We start from the raw sequence: 20,327 nt of genomic DNA on the forward strand, positions 1-20,327 counted from the left end.
TAAAAAATAATCACAACTATTTCAGATGAGAAACATTTCTTTGATTAAAATGATCACAACTGTTTCAGATGAGAAATATTTCCAAACATTTCTTTGATTGTCAAGAAATAAGAGGAGGTACCAAGGGGGCAACCAAATGCTATAGATGGAAGACACAACAATACCATGATAAACAGATAAAATTGATAAACAATAGATAACTTTCTACGTGTAGTTAACTCTAATGCAACTACTTTACATTTGAAGGTATCGAAAGGGAAAGGGTACAATAAGAAATAAAACGCAGGATAATTGCATCAGTGGTAGTTTGACATAACAAATGTTATTACGAATATGGAACACCAAATAAATTTAACTTTTGTATTTATCTTTTTATTTTCTCACCTCCTATACATTTCTAGGAATATCATTGGTTAAAAGCGACCGCGCGGAGACACGTGTATATTTCATATGGGGTTAGTAGGCGTGGTTTTTTTTAATTCACGGTTAGCAGTGGTGTTACGTCCCTTTATAAAAACAAAAAGACGTTGAAGACAAATATCAATGAAACAACAGATGAAGAAATTGATGATGAGCGACTGAAAATAAATGCAAAAAAACACATTAAAGCTAACAAGTTGTATATTGTTGGCAATTGTTTTTGTATAAAACAATGGAAGTAGGTTCTTAATATTGAAGACTTGATCACTTTGATAGGCCATTAGTCTAAATGCCACATGTTAAGATAGTCGATAAGATAAATTCGTTACACAGTGTGCTTGTAACCTAATACGATATATATGGGGTCAGTAAATTCCATATGGGGTGAGAGAGAAGTAGGTCACTAGCATACTATGTATAACTAATAATATTAGATTTGTTTATATTTCACACGTCATACAGCAAGGAATGTGAGCGCAGTGAAACATGGTTTTATCAAATGATTTCAATAGGAAAAATCTGTATTATATAAAACATGAAAATCACAGTCTATTTTGTTTCATCATTATCAGTTGTAATGTTAGGTGTGTACCGTTGCATTCTAGTATTCTTTTTTTATGTTATCAATATTTCGGATGTTCATATCTTATATATAGTTTTGTACGAGATTTTTTAATACCAAAATAGTGTTTCATTGCATCAGTTTCCATATTATTCACATTATTTTGAAACAAACCTTTGACTTGTCCTTTACACATACAATTAGTTCGGATTAATTTCCATGGCAGAAATAACAGGTTCAATGGAACAGGATCACGATTTCTATATTTCATGATGATAGAACATCTCCAGAATTTCCACAGCCTATCCGAGTCCTTCTGTACTTCTTCAAAACGAGAACTGAAATATATGTGCTTATATAAATACCAAAAATCAACTTATGTTGAATAACTTCGTTTTTATCCTGGTTTTGTAGGTCTCTCTTCAACTTATGAGTTTTGTCCCTTTGGTATTTTCCAATTAGATGAAACAAAGCATTAGAAGCGATGACTGTGAATTGTCTACTTGCCAGTAAAGCCAAGGAAAAGGAAACTAATCTCGTTCTTACAAAGACTATATATCCAAGTAAAGTTGAGAACAAATATAAATATTTGACTAAGAACATGAAAACCACTTTCCTTCACAGATATTGATGCATTTTAGATTTTATGACCTTTAAATTTGACTTTAAATCAAAACGGGTCTCCCACCCACTGTTATATTTGCTGTATTTTCAAGTAAAGTAGCAATACCATGTACAATATTACTAAGAATAAAGACACATCTTTTCTGCACAAATTGCCATATAATTAGCTATGACATGACCTTTAAGGTAATGAATTAAAAATCAATAGAAACCCTCCTCCTTTATATATGACCATATATCTTAGTAAGGTTGCAATCCCATGCATCATACCTTCATACGCATCCAAAAATATTTTCCAACACAAATGCCAATCCATCGTTTGTTAATTTTAAGAAATGACCTCAATTTCAATAGGGATCTTTCTTGAATTACAATTAAAAAATTGATAATGAGGATCGATTGAGTATTAAATCTACGACAAAAGAGATGATTTCAATTTTTCTATTGTGAACTTTCCAATTCTGTGTAGCAACAATTAAACAGCGCCTGTATATGGAGTATATATTGGCAGTTGATACGATATTCCAGAGAATTTGCTCGGATGACGACGAATATGTTTAAAACAATTACAATCTTACCCATTAATTTGCGACTGTGACAAAAAAAGTCATTCCCGAATGAAACTTTTCATCGAATTTGTACTTAACATGAGACACAAGCCGAGTGCTACATAGAGAGCAGGATCTGCTTACCTTTTCCGGAACACCTGAGATATTCCCCGGTTTTTAGTGGGGTTCCTATTGTTCCGTCTTTAGTTTTCAACTGTAGTGATTTGTAGACTGTTGTTTGTCTTTTCGTCGTTTTTCGTTATTTGTCATGATATATATTTTACTAATGAGTTTTTATTGTCTGTTTTGAACCCGGCATTACCCATCAAATCGTTTGAAAAGCAGATTCTGCCATCTTCCCCCGTTGCTTACATTATTTATCTATTATTTGTAGTTGATCTTACAAACGTTAGAATGAAAGTTCAAAGTTTCGAAAAAAAACCTCAGCTATCTTGATTTGATAACAATGCAATCAATTGCGCGTGATGTCGAAGAATCAATTTACTAGTATCAACGATAGCAAACATAAGATAAGAAAAAATAGTTTAATCAATGCTTTTTTGTTTCTTCTATAATTTGAAACTTTTATGTATCAATAAATGCCTTTATTCAGAAATCTCTAATAAGTATTATATAAGTATTTTTTTTTGACATCGTGTCGTTTTGAGAATTTGAATTTCAAAGGACGCTGTGAAAATTCATAATTTTACCCATTTAAATGAGAAAAAAACTTAAACATTCAAAGATCTACGATACGTTATTGAACAGTTTAAACAAGATGGTGTTAGGAAAATAAAGATTATTAAGCTGGATTTTGTTTTAATATCAACGAGTTAACACAAAATTCAAAAAGACGAAAAAGAAGAAGTACCGATCGTAAGAGTACTTCCAGTTACTGAAAACTACTCCTAAACATTATTTCAACTAAAAAATATATCCCGCTTCTTAGGGCTAAAACATATGTCAACACACCTCCAACGGATTCAGTGTAAACACGTCATAACGCAGTGGGAACTAATATAGACAGCATGTAAATTGTAAATTCCTATCATTTCAAAATACAAGGAAACAATTTTATTTTAAAGTAAAAAAAAGATAGCTATTTAGTTAAAAAAAAACTAAAATAGTTTTGTGCTCCCGAAATGAACAAAAATATGAAACGCGCTAGGAATTGGTACATAATTAAAATTAGTGCAATAAATTTTATCGGAGATTGAATAGTGTTTACGCATCTACAGTTCTGAGCGTAAATCTGTAATTTTAATAATTGTTTTGTACGTATGATGAAATGTGCAAAGTATGAACTTATGTCAACCATTAGGCATTGTTAGAATATAGCAAAGTGTTCTCGACCAATAAAAATGTAGAATTTTATGTTCCTTAATTGTGGAGAATGACTGTAAATCATGTTCTCTTACTATCTATTATCCTACAATTAGGAAACTTATACCATTTCTTCCATTTTTTTGTAACGTTGTGTCATCTCATGTCTTCAACACAATTTATTAAAATTTCCCAAACTAAAAGTAAGTCCTTACATCACTAAGACCAATACATGAATGAATGTCTAAAAGGGAAGTCATCCATTAATTATAAACATTGCACTGACAATGAAACAAACTCTTGAATAAAACAATCAAGAGATCATTTGAGCCTTGAACACTTTACAATATTCTAAGTTTGTAAGAGATTGATTATCCCTTTCATCATGATACGTACTCGCTAACGCTCTTACTTAATCATGAAGGAAGGGATTATCATTCTCTTACATATACATAGTACCAAAAGACAACAATATCAACATTCAAAAAATGCAAAGACAACTATATAATGTAATATTTACGTGAACAAAGCAATAATCAAGTTAACCAACAATAGGTTCGTGATTAACATGTAAATTGCAGCGATGATTAGTACCGCCCAGTCGTACTCAACACAACGTTCTATCTCTGGATTATTTTCCCATTCAGTACGCACAAATGTGCAAGTTCCATTTGCATTATTTTGGCCTATAAATCAGCAGAATAAATGATTGTTAGATGGTATATTTTAATGTTACATGTATGGCTGAAGAAAAATAAAAAAATTCAAATCTGTGTTCTACGACAAAAAACACCTATTCATACAATTTAACAAAGCTATCAACTTGATAATTCGCAATATGAAATGTTAATCTAGAAATGTGCATCGACAGCAGTACAATTTGTACATTATATCTTGATTACTTCCTCTGGGTCTTCTGCGGTTGTGGAGTGAAAGTTCTCCATGCAGATTCCAGTTACCCATTTGATTATTATTGACCCAGGTTGATTACATAAAATCATACATATTATTAGTTACATAGTGATGTTAGTGACTATGTAACGAATTTATCTTACCGACTATCTTTATTTGTTGAATTTAGAGTAGAGTTGTCTCATTTGCAATCATACCACATCTTCTTATTTTTATATTAAAGTGTTCAAGTGTTCAATTTAAAGAACTTCTTCCATTGGTCTGCACAAAAAAAAAATAATGTCAACAATAACAATTTAATATGAACAACCTTGGTATAACAATATTAAACAGAACTTTCAATACATTTAAATAATCAAATAGTGCAAAAGTCGTAACTCCACTACTAACCGTGTATTGAAATAAGCCCCGCTTCCCTACTAACCTAATATGGAATATACACGGTCTCCACGCGGACGCTTTTAACCAATCATATTCCTAGAAACGTATAGGAGGTAAGATAATGTATGATATGCCAACAACTGGTCTAACTCTAAATTTTAACTTCTATAGTTGTACGCTCCATAAGCCTTTCAGTCGGAATTGACATTTAGGGTTCTTATAGATAGGGTGAATAAAGTTAATTTCCTATTAATTTGAATTGTGTAATTCGCGTCTGGCGTACAAAGTTTTAAGCATGGTATCTATGATGAGTCTATTTACAACAACTGGATCGATGTCACTACTAGTGGAGGTTTCCTCCCCAAGGGTATCACCAGACCAGTAGTCAGTACTTCGGTGTTGACATGTATAAAATTGATATGGTCATATCTATAAATTAACTGCGTACAAACATTTGAATTTTTCGAAAAAACTAATTAATTTCAACCTTAGGAATACATTACGGTTACGTCAGCTGTATTAAGCAAAATCTTTCGGATTTTGGGGTCCTCAATTCTCTTCAAATTCGTACTTTATTTGGCCTTTTTAACTTATTTGATTCGAGCGTTATTGATAAGTCTTTTGTAAACGAAACATTCGTCTGGCGTACACAATTCTTACCCTGGTATCTATGATGAGTTTATTCTATGTTCGAATTGCTGCGACCAGATATTAACCAGTTCATTTATAATAATAAAATTAAGAATGGAAATGGGGATTTGTCAAAGAGACAACAACCCGACCGAAGAGCAGAAAACAACCGAAGGCCACCAATGGGTCTTCAACACAGCGAGAAAATCCCTCACCCGGAGGCGGGCTTCAGCTGGCCCCTAAACAAAAATGTGTAATAGTTCAGTGAAAATGGACGTCATACTAAACTCCAAAACATATAAATGAACTAAAATTAAAAAACATACAAGACTAACAAAGGACAGAAGCTCCTTACTTGGGACAGGCGCAAAAATGCGGCGGGGTTAAACATGTTTTGTGAGATCTCAACCCTCCCCCTATACCTCTAGCCAATGTAGAATAAACAAACACACAGCAATACGCACAGTAAAACTCAATTTAAAAGACGTCCGAGTCCGATGTGAGAATAGGTAACAAAAAAAACTAAGCAAAATGACAATGATACATAAATTAACAAAGGACTACTAGCAGTTACTGACGTGCCAGCTCCAGACCTCAATTAAACTGATTGTAAGATTATGTTTTCATCATATGAAAATCAAGCATAATCCCTCCCGTTCGGGATTAAGTATCATACCATCATAAAATATATGAGAAGAACATAACCCGTATCATACCAGCAACTGGTTTTAGAATAAATGTGTTTATTTCCGATGCAAAGACCATATGGGCGAATCAATATTAATACCAAAATATGCCATCTATAATGACATGACAACAGTATCGTAACTATATCCTTTCTGAATAAGTCTGTTTAAAGGTTTGTTAGCTTTTGAGGTGAATGCCAGTTTTTTGTGCTTTGTATAGAATATTACCATTAAAGATTGAATGTGAAATACATGAACGTATAAGTTGTCTGCATGTTGATTTATATTTACGAATGATGTCCTTGGGGGGATGATAAAATTTAATAAATGTTTTGACTAGTTTGTGATATCGAAAACCCTGGTGTATGTATTAACTACAATTTTTGTTTAGACTATAGAACATTTAGAGCTTAATATGCCATGTTTTTCGCTGACTGATTATGACGTCTTTGCACTAAATCCATTGGATGTTGGATGTGCACTGATTGATATTAGTCTTAGATGCATGATTTTTTTTATTAGTTGTTATTGGCTTTGAACTAGTTGTCAGTAACTGCGAGTACTCTCAGACCTGTACTTAGAGTCTTTTTTTTGTGGGAATGTATAAGTACCCTGCCATGTCCATGTTTTTGTTACTTGTTTTTGCTTTGTATCTATCTAATGAGTTAAGCCCTTTTCAACTGATTTTTTAATATTGTTCATATGTTGTACTGTTACACCACTGTTCCAGGTTAAGGGGAGGGTTGAGCGCCCGCTAACATGTTTAACCCCGCCACATTCTGTTTGTGCCTGTCCCAAGTCAGGAGCCTGTAATTCAGTGATTATCGTTTGTTACTGTGTATCATATTTTTTTTTCGTTCATTATTTTGTACATAAATCAGGCCGTTGGTTTTCTCGTTTGAATCGTTTTACATTTGTCATTTCGGGGCCTTTTATAGCTGACTCTGCGGTATGGGCTGTGCTCATTGTTGAAGGCCGTGTGGTGACCTATAGTTGTTAATTTCTGTGTCATTTGGTCTCTTGTGGAGAGTTGTCTCATCGGCAATCATACCACATCTTTTTATTTTTATATGAGTATACAAAAATGGCTATTGTTGAGGACCCCAGATGTTTTTTTTTGTTATATGTGTCTAATTGACATATATGTAGCATCTACTTTTATTCATATCATGTACATGGCCACACTGAAACATATGCATATTGACATAATACTGTGTGTTTTCAGGTAGAGAGGTTCGAAAATAAAAAAAATATATTTATCATTCTTACATATTTAAGTAAATAAAGATTGTTTTTACCTTGAATTTCTTCCAAAAACAGCTCCCCATATATTTGCCAGTACGGCAATGATATTATCTTCCAAATTCGCCAGTACTGTACACCTTTTGTTGACCACATGTCATAATGACTAGGATACATGTTCGCATGATACAAAACTCCTGTGCACATCATGAACACTATCAAAATCCATGCAAATTTGATTAACTCGAGAAGCTACAAAATTGTAAACCAAATATAAGATAGATATAATGCAATGGAATGTAAATGTATTGGCAAAAAGAGATGAAGGAGGAAACTGTTAAAGCTCACACTTGAGTTTTCCATTATTATGCAGAATTACATTTCGTTAATCCCGAATATTCAAGGCGCTTTTCTGGATAAAACCTTCACCAGGACGCTCTAATCCAAAGATTTAAAAGTCAAGGATGTATAAGACCTACTCACACGAAGAACTACACATGTGTATGACCAAAAGGGACCTAAATATAGCCAAATTCATCGAAGGTCAATTTTGCCTGATGAATTTTTAAACTTAGTTTCTTAAAGGGGCACTAGCTGTCAAATTCATGTTAACCGATTTGACTCAAATTCTTATTTTTGATTTATAACAATGTAAAACATTTATCCAAAGTATAAAAAGTCTAAAATAAACAATTTACAGGGCATGGGCTCGAGAATATATAACTTCCTTTCGTGTGTATTTTAGTCTAGACGCCATCTAATTAACTATCGAGTTGACCTCCGAAAACCTCCGATGGTCATATAAGCGATATAAACATAAATATAGATATAAATAGAAAGTGGACTCGTGCAATTGGATTTTTCTAGGTCTGTTTAATTTCATATTATAGATTAAAAATATATGTTAATCATCGTTTTTACCAGTATAAGAATGATGTTTTGTGGATCGAATCAGTCAATCAAATGATTTACCTTTGTTTCACTTTCAATGTTGACATTCTTTTCCTTTAAATAACTCAATGCATGCGTTATCAATCTCTAGCTAAGAGGTTAAATTGAAGTTCACATGAATACGGATTGAATGAGGTCAAATTATTCACTTGCAAGTGAATAATTCATCATCAATGTTTCTTAGCTTATTTTGACAAAATTGAACCATATTGGCCGCTAAAAGCGAATTACTATTTCACTATTTCACTTTCATTAATGATTGAACACAAAAAAATCATATTTTTGATTTTCATATATCTCGTAGCTAGTGCCCCTTTAATAATTTCTGAATCAATAAACGGAGAATTTAAGTAAAGTTTCCTAAAAATTATGTCAATAACAAAGCCATGAATACTGAGTTAATAAAACCTTCGGGGACAAACAATTCACCAGCAGAGGTATCAACTCAGTTCTAGTAAATGAAATAACAATTTCTAATTTGCCTTTCTGAATTTACTTGCATTAGGAACGCTGAAACTCAAACATTGAAAAGCCAAGCTATATGAAAAGTTGAATACACCGTCTATATAAAGATTAAATAAAAAGAAGGAGATGTGTTATGATTACCAATGAGACAACTATTCATCACGGACAGATAGACGAGAACTAAAACATCCAACAATGAGCAAAACCAAGATCGTATAGGATAGTTACCTATAAAAGGCCCCGACATGACAAAATGTAAAGAAAGTAAACCCAAAGAATGCAAATGAGAAAGCCAATGGCCTAACTTATACCTAAAACAATAAACAAAGAAAAATAAAACAAAGAGTAGTCAAAGCAAACTACTGCATTACATGACTCCGACTTAGAACAGGGACAATACAAATGTTGCAGTGTTAAACATGCGTGTGAACACTTAAGCATACCCTTATCTGGGACAGTGGTGTACAAAATATTGCATGCATATATTGGTTATTTTGAATCTGTTCAAAGTTTTGATTTTTCTACCCTATATACCACATTGCCTCACATTCTCATTAAGAAAAAATTCACACACCTAATTAGATGGGCATTTAAAAAGTCAGAATGTGAATATATATGTTCAAACTCTTTTAGGTCATTTTTTAGTAGCAATAAACAAAAAAACTATGTCAATTGGACATGCTTTGATACCATATATGCCCTTGAATTTTTACTAGATAACATTTTTGTTCGCTTTGGAGATTCCGTATATCGTCAGGTTATCGGAATTCCAATGGGGACTAACTGTGCACCACTTATTGCGGACCTTTTTTTGTATTGCTATGAGTTACAGTTTATGACAAAAATAAGAAATTTATCCTGTTGAACTTACTTTAAATAAAGCTAATACTAACAATGACCACTGCCCTTTCCTCGATCTTGATATCTATATCATTAACGGAAAGCTTCTTACGGTGTTTATATATCTCAACTTGTACGATTCGCTCGTGTATGTAACAATGTTTTAGATTTTAACGAGAGAAATTTATGTATAATTACTGAAAAATTATTACACCAGGGTTTTCGATATCACAAACTAGTCAAAACATTTACTAAATTTTATCATCGGTATAAGGACATCATTCGTAAATATAGCTCAACATGCAGACTTCTTATACGTTCAGGTATTTCACATCCAATTTTTTATGGAAATATTCTTTATAAAGCACAAAAATGTCAGTATTCACCTCTGAAGCTAACAAAACCTTTAAATAGACTTATTAAGAAAGGATATAGTTACGATACTGTTGTCAGGTCATTAAAGATTGCATATTTTGGCGTTAATATTGATTCACTTATAGGGTCTTTGCATCGGCACTAAACACATTTATTTAAAAACCAGTTGTTGGCATGACACGGGTTATGTTCTTCTCATATATGTCATGATGGTATGATACTAAACCCCTAACGGGAAGGATTGTGCCTGATATTCATATGATGAAGACATAATCTTTCAATCAGTTTAATTGAAGTCTGGAGCTGGCATGTCAGTCAACTGCTAGTAGTCTGTTGTTATTTATGTATTATTGTCATTTTGTTTATTTTCTTTGTTTACATCTTCTGACATCAGACTCGGACTTCTCTTGAACTGAATTTTAATGTGCGTATTGTTATGCGTTTACTTTTCTACATTGGCTAGAGGTATAGGGGGAGGGTTGAGATCTCATAAACATGTTTAACCCCGCCGCATTTTTGCGCCTGTCCCAAGAGCCTCTAGCCTTTGTTAGTCTTGTATTATTTTTAATTTTAGTTTCTTGTGTACAATTTGGAGTTTAGTATGGCGTTCATTATCACTGAACTAGTATATATATTTGTTTAGGGGCCAGCTGAAGGACGCCTCCGGGTGCGGGAGTTTCTCGCTGCATTGACGACCTGTTGGTGACCTTCTGCTGTTGTCTGTTCTATGGTCGGGTTGTTGCCTCTTTGACACATTCCCCATTTCCATTCTCAATTTTATTAAATACAACATAAGAACTAACTGTAAAGATCAGTTAGAAAGGGCTTGGCTAACATGTTTAACCCCGCCACATTCTATAAGTGCCTGTCCCAAGTCAGGAGCCTGTAATTCATTGTTTGTCATTTGTTGCTGTATATCACATTTGTTTTTCGTTCTGTTAGTTTTCTCGTTTGAATAGTTTTACATTTGTCATTTCGGGGCCTTTTACAGCTGACTATGTAGTATGGGCTTTGCTCATTGTTGAAGGCCATACGATGACCTATAGTTGTAAATTTCTGTGCCATGTGGTCTCTTGTGGAGAGTTGTCTCATTGGCAACCATACCACATCTTCTTATTTTTATATTGGCTGATCAGATCGACACAGGGCATTAAAATATGCCTTTGTACATGAAAATATTCACATTTAAAAAACAAATATGTTTAAATAATGTTACAAAATTACAATGCATTAAAGATAGATATTTGAAACGCACAATGCGAAAGAAACATTATTGTCATGTTTAGGCTTACAGATTTCGACATTCATTTCATCCAGAGTAATATCTGAGAATTGAGAGTTATCAGGAAAAAAATAATGTCTTGCATTATTAACATGTTAGTCATTTTTTTACTTGCTACTTGATAAGAATTAGAAAACTTCTTGGTGTAACCCTTTACCTTGTCAACACAACTGATCTCGTCTCGTTTATGGTCGTTTTGTTTTAGAGACATCTTTCTGTTTAAAGTATGCAACTTTATAGTTTTAAATAGTGATTAAGATCAGAACACAATGGGTTGAAAGTAATGGGGTCAGTGTAAGAATTTAGTGCTAATCTACAGTGTTTGTAAACAAGGCCATGTCAATGGCCAACAAATGCCGCATGGCCCTATGCATTGGTTATTGCAAAAGATGGAGTTTAATTTGTCCTTAATGAATGATATTTAAATACTTATGATCTCTACAGGTAAACAAGGTACACCTTTAATTCAAGAAATGGGTTTGCATTACGGTCAAGAAGATTCCATGAGACAACAATCCATCAGATTTAAAGCAAAAGTAGTAGTAAAATGGTAGTAGGAGTCAACTGACGATTCCAGTCGTGTTAACATGTTTGAACATTTTGTCTTTTTGATTATGTTTGCTATTTGTGGTTTCTAGCTATGTATTATAATTTTCAAACTATTATTGTTTCAGATAAGGGTGAAGGTTTGGTACCATTAAAACGTTTAAACCCGCTGCAATTGTTTGCACCTGTCCTAAGTCAGGAATCTGATGTTCAGTAGTTGTCGTTTGTTGATGTGGTTCATAAGTGTTTCTCGTTTCTCGTTTTTTATATATACAGTCCGCCAAAAGTTAAGCACCACCTAATTTTATTGCATCGAAATTTTTTAATTTAAAAATAATCAGTTATTCCTCGAAAAGAGAAAACATTAATGTAGCAATTTTTCTAACATATACCATAAACAAACCATAAACTTAAGTTTAGTCACTGATGCAGGTTCTATGCATTTAAATTTTGCGTTCATAGAAATAGTGTTAATTACACAAATAAGAAACGGAATTTAAGTTTCACTGTGACTTTATGTTTTTACAACAATTAATCACAGAATATCATTAAACATGTTAAAAGTCTCTACAAATAATCTTTGGTATGTTCGGCAAATTTAATGTCAATATTTGAGTCAATAGGATGTGTAACCACCTCTCTTCCGGTACAGTTCTATAACACGGAGTCTCATACTCTGTACAAGACTTCTGAACGTTAGTTGAGGAAATACATTCCATTCATCAACAATTACTACTGTTAAATCACTACGATTTTGCAAAAGTGGATCTCTGCAATTGAGATTTCTGCCAATGGCATTCCAGACATGTTCGATAGGCTTCATGGGTGGAGACATGGAAGGCCAAAAGATAGTGTCAATAGCTTCTTGCTCATTGTACTCGGTTACAATCCTTGTCCTGTGTAGTCTAGAGTTGTCGTCCATGTTCACGGGTCTTGACGCAAGTGGGTGATTATCAAAATGAGGGACTACAATGTTTCTAAGCACCAAATCCCTGTATGTCTGTCCGTTCATGTTACCCTGCAGAATATGCATACCAAGCATACAACGATATGAGAAGCAACCCTATACTGTAACACCACCAGCACCAAATGCAGTCGTTGGGCAAATGTTGTGTTGGTCATAGGCAGTTTTCTTTTCCCGCCAAACTCGTATTCTGCCGTCTACTGGTTGTAACAGAAACCGACTCTCATCTGACCAATGAAATTTTGTGCTAGCTTCACATGTTCCAGCGTTAATGGTCATTAGCCCATTGAAACCATATTATACCGTGCCTGGCTGTTAGGGCAGGTCTCTTGACAATACGACGTGCTCTTAAGTTGCCTCTATGAAGTCGACGGACCAATGTTCGAACACTAACACGACCACATGGAGGCCAGTGGTGTCTAAGCTGCGGGACAGGAGTAAATGGGCTAGCTTTAGCACGACGAATAAGCAGTCTGTCATCACGACGGGTAGTTAAACGGGGTCTTCCGGACCTTAGTTTATCATTTACAGTTCCTGTGTCAACATGACGTTGTAAAAGTATGACAATGACGGTGTACGCGGGACGGTAGGAAAATGATTTAAAGGTTTCGAAACAATGTATTTGTAAAAGTACAGATGACCTTTAATAAAAAGTTGCTTGACGGGTTTATCGGAGTTCAATCTTTTTAATCGAAATGAATTTTCTTGGTGTATGTTAAAGGTAATTCATAGCACCAAACATTAATAATGTTTTCGCAATAGTTAAAAAAATATTGCCATTTATATTTAGGTGGTGCTTAACTTTTGGCGGACTGTATAGATTAGACCGTTGATTTTCTCGTTTGAATCGTTTTACACTAGTAATTTTTGGGGCCCTTTATAGCTTGCTGTGCGGTGTGAGCCAATGCTCTGTGTTGAAGACCGTACTTTGACCTATAATGGTTTACTTTTATAAATTGTGACTTGGATGGAGAGTTTTCTCATTGGCACTCATACCACATTTTCTTATATCTATGTAATAAGCAAAATTGAAACAAAATGAAAAGATAGTCATTTAACGACAATAATTCTTGTTAATAGTTGTCTGCCAGTTTTTGATGTACACAACTAGTATTAAATAGAAATGTGATAATTCAGATCATTACTGCCCTATCAGATTTTCTTTATCAATAGCAGGTTTCAAGATATTTGAAAAAAAAACTTGCAATTTACCCGATGTTCTTTTTTTTAGCCATGTCGGCGAGGTCAATAATCAAGGTCATATATATTTTCTCAATCCTTTTAAAAGCCGAGAAAACAACATGACAGTTCTGAAATCGCTTATACATATAGAATCATTTTCATAACAGCGTAGTCCTGAACATATTTTGGCGGGCTAAAATTTCCCATTGACTGGTTTAAATTATGTGAACGATGGTCTGTAACGCCCACTTATCTCGTTGCGGTTGTCTAATTTTTTCACTTAGTATCTTTTAAAATTTATCTTGTGTAATTATTTTTTAGAACGAATGCATGACCAACTTTGAATAGTTGTGCAATGATTACAAAATATAGACAAAACATACTTTCGTACGGTCTTTTTCGTACTTGCAAGATATTGGACAATAAAAAGCTATTTGGGCCAACCCTTATGAAATTTGCATTACTTCAGGAAAATGAATACATGTAGGTAAAATGTATAGTTTGATGTATTTTGGAAATTGGAACTTTTTTGCTAACTATTATACTTGTGAAAAACCATTAGTAGCAGAATGATTATACACCGACTATTCTTTCTTTTCTGAGTGTGTATGTGTGTGATGTTGGGTTTTTTTTTTGGGGGGGGGGTTCTCATGCACATACATGTACATTTTTACATTACCTTTTAAATCTCTTCTTTTTTAGAATCAATCATTTATTTTTATTTTAAACGGCCCAACTTACACCCACACAATAATTGACGGCAGTTTATATATCAACTTTCTTTTTAAGATTGCAGTAAAAATATTCATATAATAAATTCAGTTGAAGTTGAAATAATTGTTATAGTTTACACAACGTAACCTTTTTCCAATATTTTTTTTTATTTATTTATTTACATTATTTAAAAGACTAAATTGTGACTTCGACATTGAGTACAATCATGAAAGAGCTTTTCCTTTCCTTTCTTATTTTGTGTCATGAATTGGTATTGATTTCGTCTTGTATGTTTTAAAATATAAAGAAAAAGAGAACCAGTTGTATGTTAACGAGACACAAAAAACGACAATAACATTAAAAAACGGGCAGTATTCATTCTTCAACAGTAAAATACGTTACAAGAAAACAAGTGTTGTAAGTACATAAATTCATGAGATGCAAGATTTATCGACGGTACTGCAATTTAGTTTATGACACACTATCTTTGGCCAAAGAGACAAAAAAGGATCACACACACGCGTAAGTTTTCCCCTTTACATAAAAGCATTATACAAACAGAAAAGTCTTTTAATTAGTTAGATATACATACAGATGTATACATAAATAGAAGCAATTGAGTTCTTTAGTACTGGAATATCCATGCAAACTAATCATATGAGTTCTCTGTATGACTGAATATGTCGAACGATGATCCATGTGAAACATATTCAGTTAAAAAAAATTATCGTCCGGAACTCTTTTCACAAACAAATTCCACGCATTGAATAAATGGTAGGCTACTCTTAAATGATCACAAAAGAAGGGCAAGAAATACCAGAGGGACATTCAACATCATAGATAGAAAATAAACTGACAACGCCATGGCTATAAAAAAAAAAGATAAACAGATGAATGATAGTACACAAGGCACAACATAGAAAACTAAAGACTAAGCAACACGAACCCCGCCAGAAACTTGGGATGATCTCAGGTGCTCCGGAAGGGTAAGCAGATCCTGCTTCACATGTGGCACCCTTCGTGTTGTTCATTTTATTACAAACCCGGTAAATAGTCTAATTCGGTAGGTCACATTCGTGAAAAGGGAACGGATTGAGTTACGACATAAGGAACGTATCCGATATGATCTCTTGGTTTAATAGCTTCCTTGTGAGCATTTTTTCTGTTAATATATTTTGTGAATCAACCCGATCTACTTATTTTTTTTACAATGAGAATCCAAAGGTGTAAATGTATTTTTCAATTATTTAATGATATTAGCTCTGAACATTTATTATTCTCTAAATGAAATTGTTGTGTGTGCTGATATAAAGAATATTTAAAAAAATTCCTTTAAAGTTTTGAGAAAAGAGTTTCATTTTATGTAACGAAATGTGTAACAAGTGATTATCTAAATCCCTACTGGAAGGCCTCTGACAAACTGAGTGAGCGTAAAATCATTGTTATCGATAGCCGATGACAAACAAGTTAAATGTAAATGGTTCAGTATTATTAGACGTGTTAGGAAAGGGGTTTAAATACTGCGCTGATGTTAATTGTACGACTCTGCCCCCAGCAGAGCTATAGAAAAACAGTACTTTAACGGGTGTTACACGGACTCTTTTTAGATGATACACGGACACTTTTTAGTTGTTACCGGACTCTTTTTATGAATAGAATCATCCGTGCATGATCAGTGAGTTCATGGGTACTTTAAATTTCAATTAGATTTGAACTTTTTGTTTAACCGAAATATTTCCTGTCTTTTTTATTAAAATATTTACTTAAGCATCAATAAATTTTTTTCCCCAAACAATTCCAGTAAATGACTATTCATATAAGTACACTAAGGGATTGACCATTAAACTTCAAAAGAGGGGTTATGGTTTTTTCCTAAAAAATATTTTGATCCCCAATTATATGAGAAAAAATATAATGTGGTCAAGCAGATGACAAAATAATGTTCTGATTCCTGATTTTTCGAATACCGTATATAATAGTGCTAATTTCGAAAACAAATTGTGTGATAGCGTTGAAAAAACTTAATAATTTTCTTACTCAGAAAAGAACATAACCCCTTTGAAGCTAAATGGTCGGTCCGTAAATGTTTTTTTTTTTCAATATATGGACATGAATAGTATTCTGAACAATGCTGAAAGTAAAGAAAAGCTGGTACGTTTATATATCAATAAAAAAGACTGGAAATATATATATAAAAAAATCAAATCTAATCAAAAGGTAAAATCCCTATCAACTCACCAATGCACCATTGATCCTCTAGATAAAAAGTGTCCGTGTAACATAATACATGTTCAAATATGCAGCAAATTCTTGAAGAAAATCATTCAACTTATGTCATCAATTTTGGACGGTAAGCTGCGATTGGATCATATAGTGACACGTGTTTAATCCTGATCAACACTATCAGAGACATATAAAAACCTGAACTTTAAAAAAAATCCAAAATATATGCCTATATATATCTAATAAAAAGAAAAAATCCATTTTTTCCATATCATTTCATTCACTAATGAGAGAGTAAATTTCATTATTTTGATAATTTTATGTTTTTTTCGAATTCATATATATATTGAATTCGTTTATAAACGTACGATTTTTAAGATTTTTTAAAAGGGGGATGGGGGTATGGAATGGTACATCCTGCATTTGTTCAACCAAAAAAGGATCAAGCATGCTTATTTTAAATTTATCCCCCCCCCCCCCCACACACACTTTTTCCGTTTTTCCCCAATAAAAATCAAATGGTATCTTGCTTACCCCTCTGAAATCTTTTTTATACATTACTTACTTGCGAAGTTGCATTTTAAAAAGTCTCAAATGTGTACAACATTCACCTTTTACTTGAACTGGTTCTTTTCATAAAGATATTAGATTCTTGATTTTTTTGTGAAAAAAAACTCTCGGCTGAAGGGAAGTGAAAAAAAATGTGTTTAAACTGTAACTTACATTAACTGGTATATGACCATTTAAGTTTCTAATATGTTTATTTTTGCTACCTCTTCCAAATGCAAAATGTACTACTTCTTTCTTGAAACGTCGTACAAGTCAGATACAAAACAAAGGTAACAAAAAACAGGCCGGAAACAACCTGCCGTATAGTTTTTCTGCACTTGTAGTCAGGTCAAGGTCCTCGGCTATCGCCTCGGACCTTGACCTGACTACTCGTGCAGAAAAACTATCCGGCAACGGTTGTTACCGGCCTGTTTCTTTGTTACCTTTGTATTGTATCTAATACTTGTACGACTTTGCCCCCCGCAGAGCTATAGAAAAACAGTACATTAACGGGTGTTACACGGACTCTTTTTAGATGATACACGGACTCTTTTTAGTTGTTACACGGACACTTTTTATGAATAGATTCACTCGTGCATGATCAGTGAGTTCATGGGCACTTTAAATTTCAATTAGATTTGAACTTTTTGGTTCACCGACATATTTCCTGTCTTTTTATGAAACAAAATATTTACGTTAGCATCAATATCTTTTTTCAAACATTTTCAGTAAAATACTATTCATATCAGTACACTAAGGGATTAGACATTTAACTTCAAAAAGAGGGGGGGGGGGGGTATGGGTTTCTCCTAAAAAAAGATATTTTGATCCCAAATTTTATGAGAAAAAATTTACTATGGTCAAGCAGATGACAAATTAATGTTCTGCATGATTCCTGATTTTCCGAATACCGTATAGTGCTAATTTAAACAAAAATATTTGGGTGATGGCGTTGAAAAGTAAATAGTTAATATACTCAGAAAAGAACATACCGCCCCATTTATGAAGCAAAATAATCGGTCAATAAATGTTTTCTTCGATATATGGACATGAATAGTATTTTGGACAGTGCTGAAAGTAAAGAAATGATGATAGCGACGTTCATATTTCAATAAAAAAAGACAGGAAATAAGTAAGTAAAAATCAAATCTTATGAAAAGATAAAATCCCTATCAACTCACCAATGCACGATTGATCCTATAAAAAAAAAGTGTTCGTGTAATACACGTCCAAATAAGCAGCAAATCTAGAAGAAAATCATTCAACTTATGTCATCAATTTTGGACGGTAAGCTGCGATTGGACCATATAGTAACACGTGTTTAATCCCGATCAACACTTGCAGATCTAGAGACGAGCATGAATTTAAAAAAAAATCAAAGCATATGCCTGAATATATATAATATTATAAATAAGACAAAATCCATTTTTTCATAACATTTCATTCACTAATGAAGTAGGAAATTCATTCTTTTGATACATTTCTATTGTTATTGAATTTATATATACATATATATCAGTTGCGGATCCAGCCATTTTAAAAAAGAGGGTTCCCAATCCAGGACAAAACAGGAGGGGGGGGGGGGGGGGGGTCCAACTATATGTCATTTAAATGTATTGATCGTTCAAAAAAGGGGTGTTACAACCCCCGGGACCCCCACCACTGAATATTGAATTCATGTATTTGGCAACAAACGTGCGATTTTTACGATTTTTTTAAAGGGGGAATGGGGGGATGGAATGGCACATTCTGCATTTTTTCATCAAAATAAAGATCACAGCCTGTTTATTTTAAATTAAATTAGGCCCCCCTCCCCGCTTTCCGTTTCATCCATAAAAATCAAACGTTAGCTTACTTACCACTAAAATATTTCTTTAATATATTACTTTTTTACGAAGTTGCATTTTAAAAAGTCTTAAATGTGTACAACATTCATCTTTTACTTGATATGGTTCTTTTTTATCAAATTATTAGATTCCTGATTTTTTTCTTGTAAAAAACTCTCGGTTGAAGGGAAATGAAAAAAAAAGTGTGTTTATACTATAACTTACATTTACTGCTTTATGGCTATCTAAGTTTCTCAAATGTTTAGTCTTGCAAAATGTATTATTACTTTCTTGAAACGTCGTACAAGTCAGATACAAAACAAAAGTAACAAAAAAAAAACAGGCCGGAAACAACCTGCCGTATAGTTTTTCTGCACTTGTAGTCAGGTCAAGGTCCTCGGCTATCGCCTCGGACCTTGACCTGACTACTCGTGCAGAAAAACTATCCGGCAACGGTTGTTACGGCCTGTTTCTTTGTTACCTTTGTATTGTATCTAATACATACCAATACCGATACAAGATTTAAGTGTGGACTTTCTCAAAATGCAATTGCACTGAAAAGTATCCCGGCGTAGTATAATAGTTTACGTTTGTGGTGTGTTTGATACAATATAAAGCGAACAGTTAATTAACGTCGACTCCAAATTTTAAGACGTGCATTGGCCTTACGTAGATCTTCATACATTCATACATTAATTTGTATTTGTTTGATTTAAGAGTGCAAAACAAAACTTAACAAAATATATGTACATTTTGTAAGAGTCAAGAATGGGAATGACGGATTTTACGGCCACAAGTCTAAATATATATATTAAGCGATATGATTAGAATATGTTTAATAGTTAAATAACTCAGTTTGTCTATCCACAATAGATATGTCCTATTTCCGTTGCAAAATATAGTTAGCATGCATTTTGTGTCAAGGGATACAGGGACGCGAATATATGTGTGGCTTAAACAAATCAGTACTAATCTGAACTCATTGTTATATCTATATATAAAAAAGAAAAGAAAAAGGTTGACACAAGTGGACACAGTGCTATTTTTATATAATACTTTAAGAAGCAGGGGGCTATAGTAGA

The 20,327-nt window shown here is 33.3% G+C and overlaps 1 protein-coding gene across 8 annotated transcripts in view; it reads right to left on the minus strand.

Moving 5' to 3' along the window:
* The window catches only part of LOC127702076 (transient receptor potential cation channel subfamily M member-like 2), a 177,100-nt gene that overhangs the window by 82,464 nt on the left and 74,309 nt on the right, over window positions 1-20,327 (minus strand). For 2 of the 8 annotated variants that reach the window (XM_052206088.1, XM_052206085.1), the window contains 3 exons: window positions 7,385-7,580; window positions 3,998-4,163; window positions 1,157-1,320 (listed from right to left, as the gene is read on the minus strand). The exons of the other annotated variants lie outside the window; for them this stretch is intronic. In XM_052206088.1, the coding sequence (XP_052062048.1) occupies window positions 1,157-1,320; window positions 3,998-4,163; window positions 7,385-7,580 (526 nt within the window). The remainder of the gene's footprint in view (window positions 1-1,156; window positions 1,321-3,997; window positions 4,164-7,384; window positions 7,581-20,327) is intronic. 8 annotated transcript variants of the gene reach the window in all.

The sequence above is a fragment of the Mytilus californianus genome, unplaced genomic scaffold (assembly GCF_021869535.1).
Source record: "Mytilus californianus isolate M0D057914Y unplaced genomic scaffold, xbMytCali1.0.p SCAF_5, whole genome shotgun sequence".
In the NCBI taxonomy this organism is placed as follows: domain Eukaryota; kingdom Metazoa; phylum Mollusca; class Bivalvia; order Mytilida; family Mytilidae; genus Mytilus; species Mytilus californianus.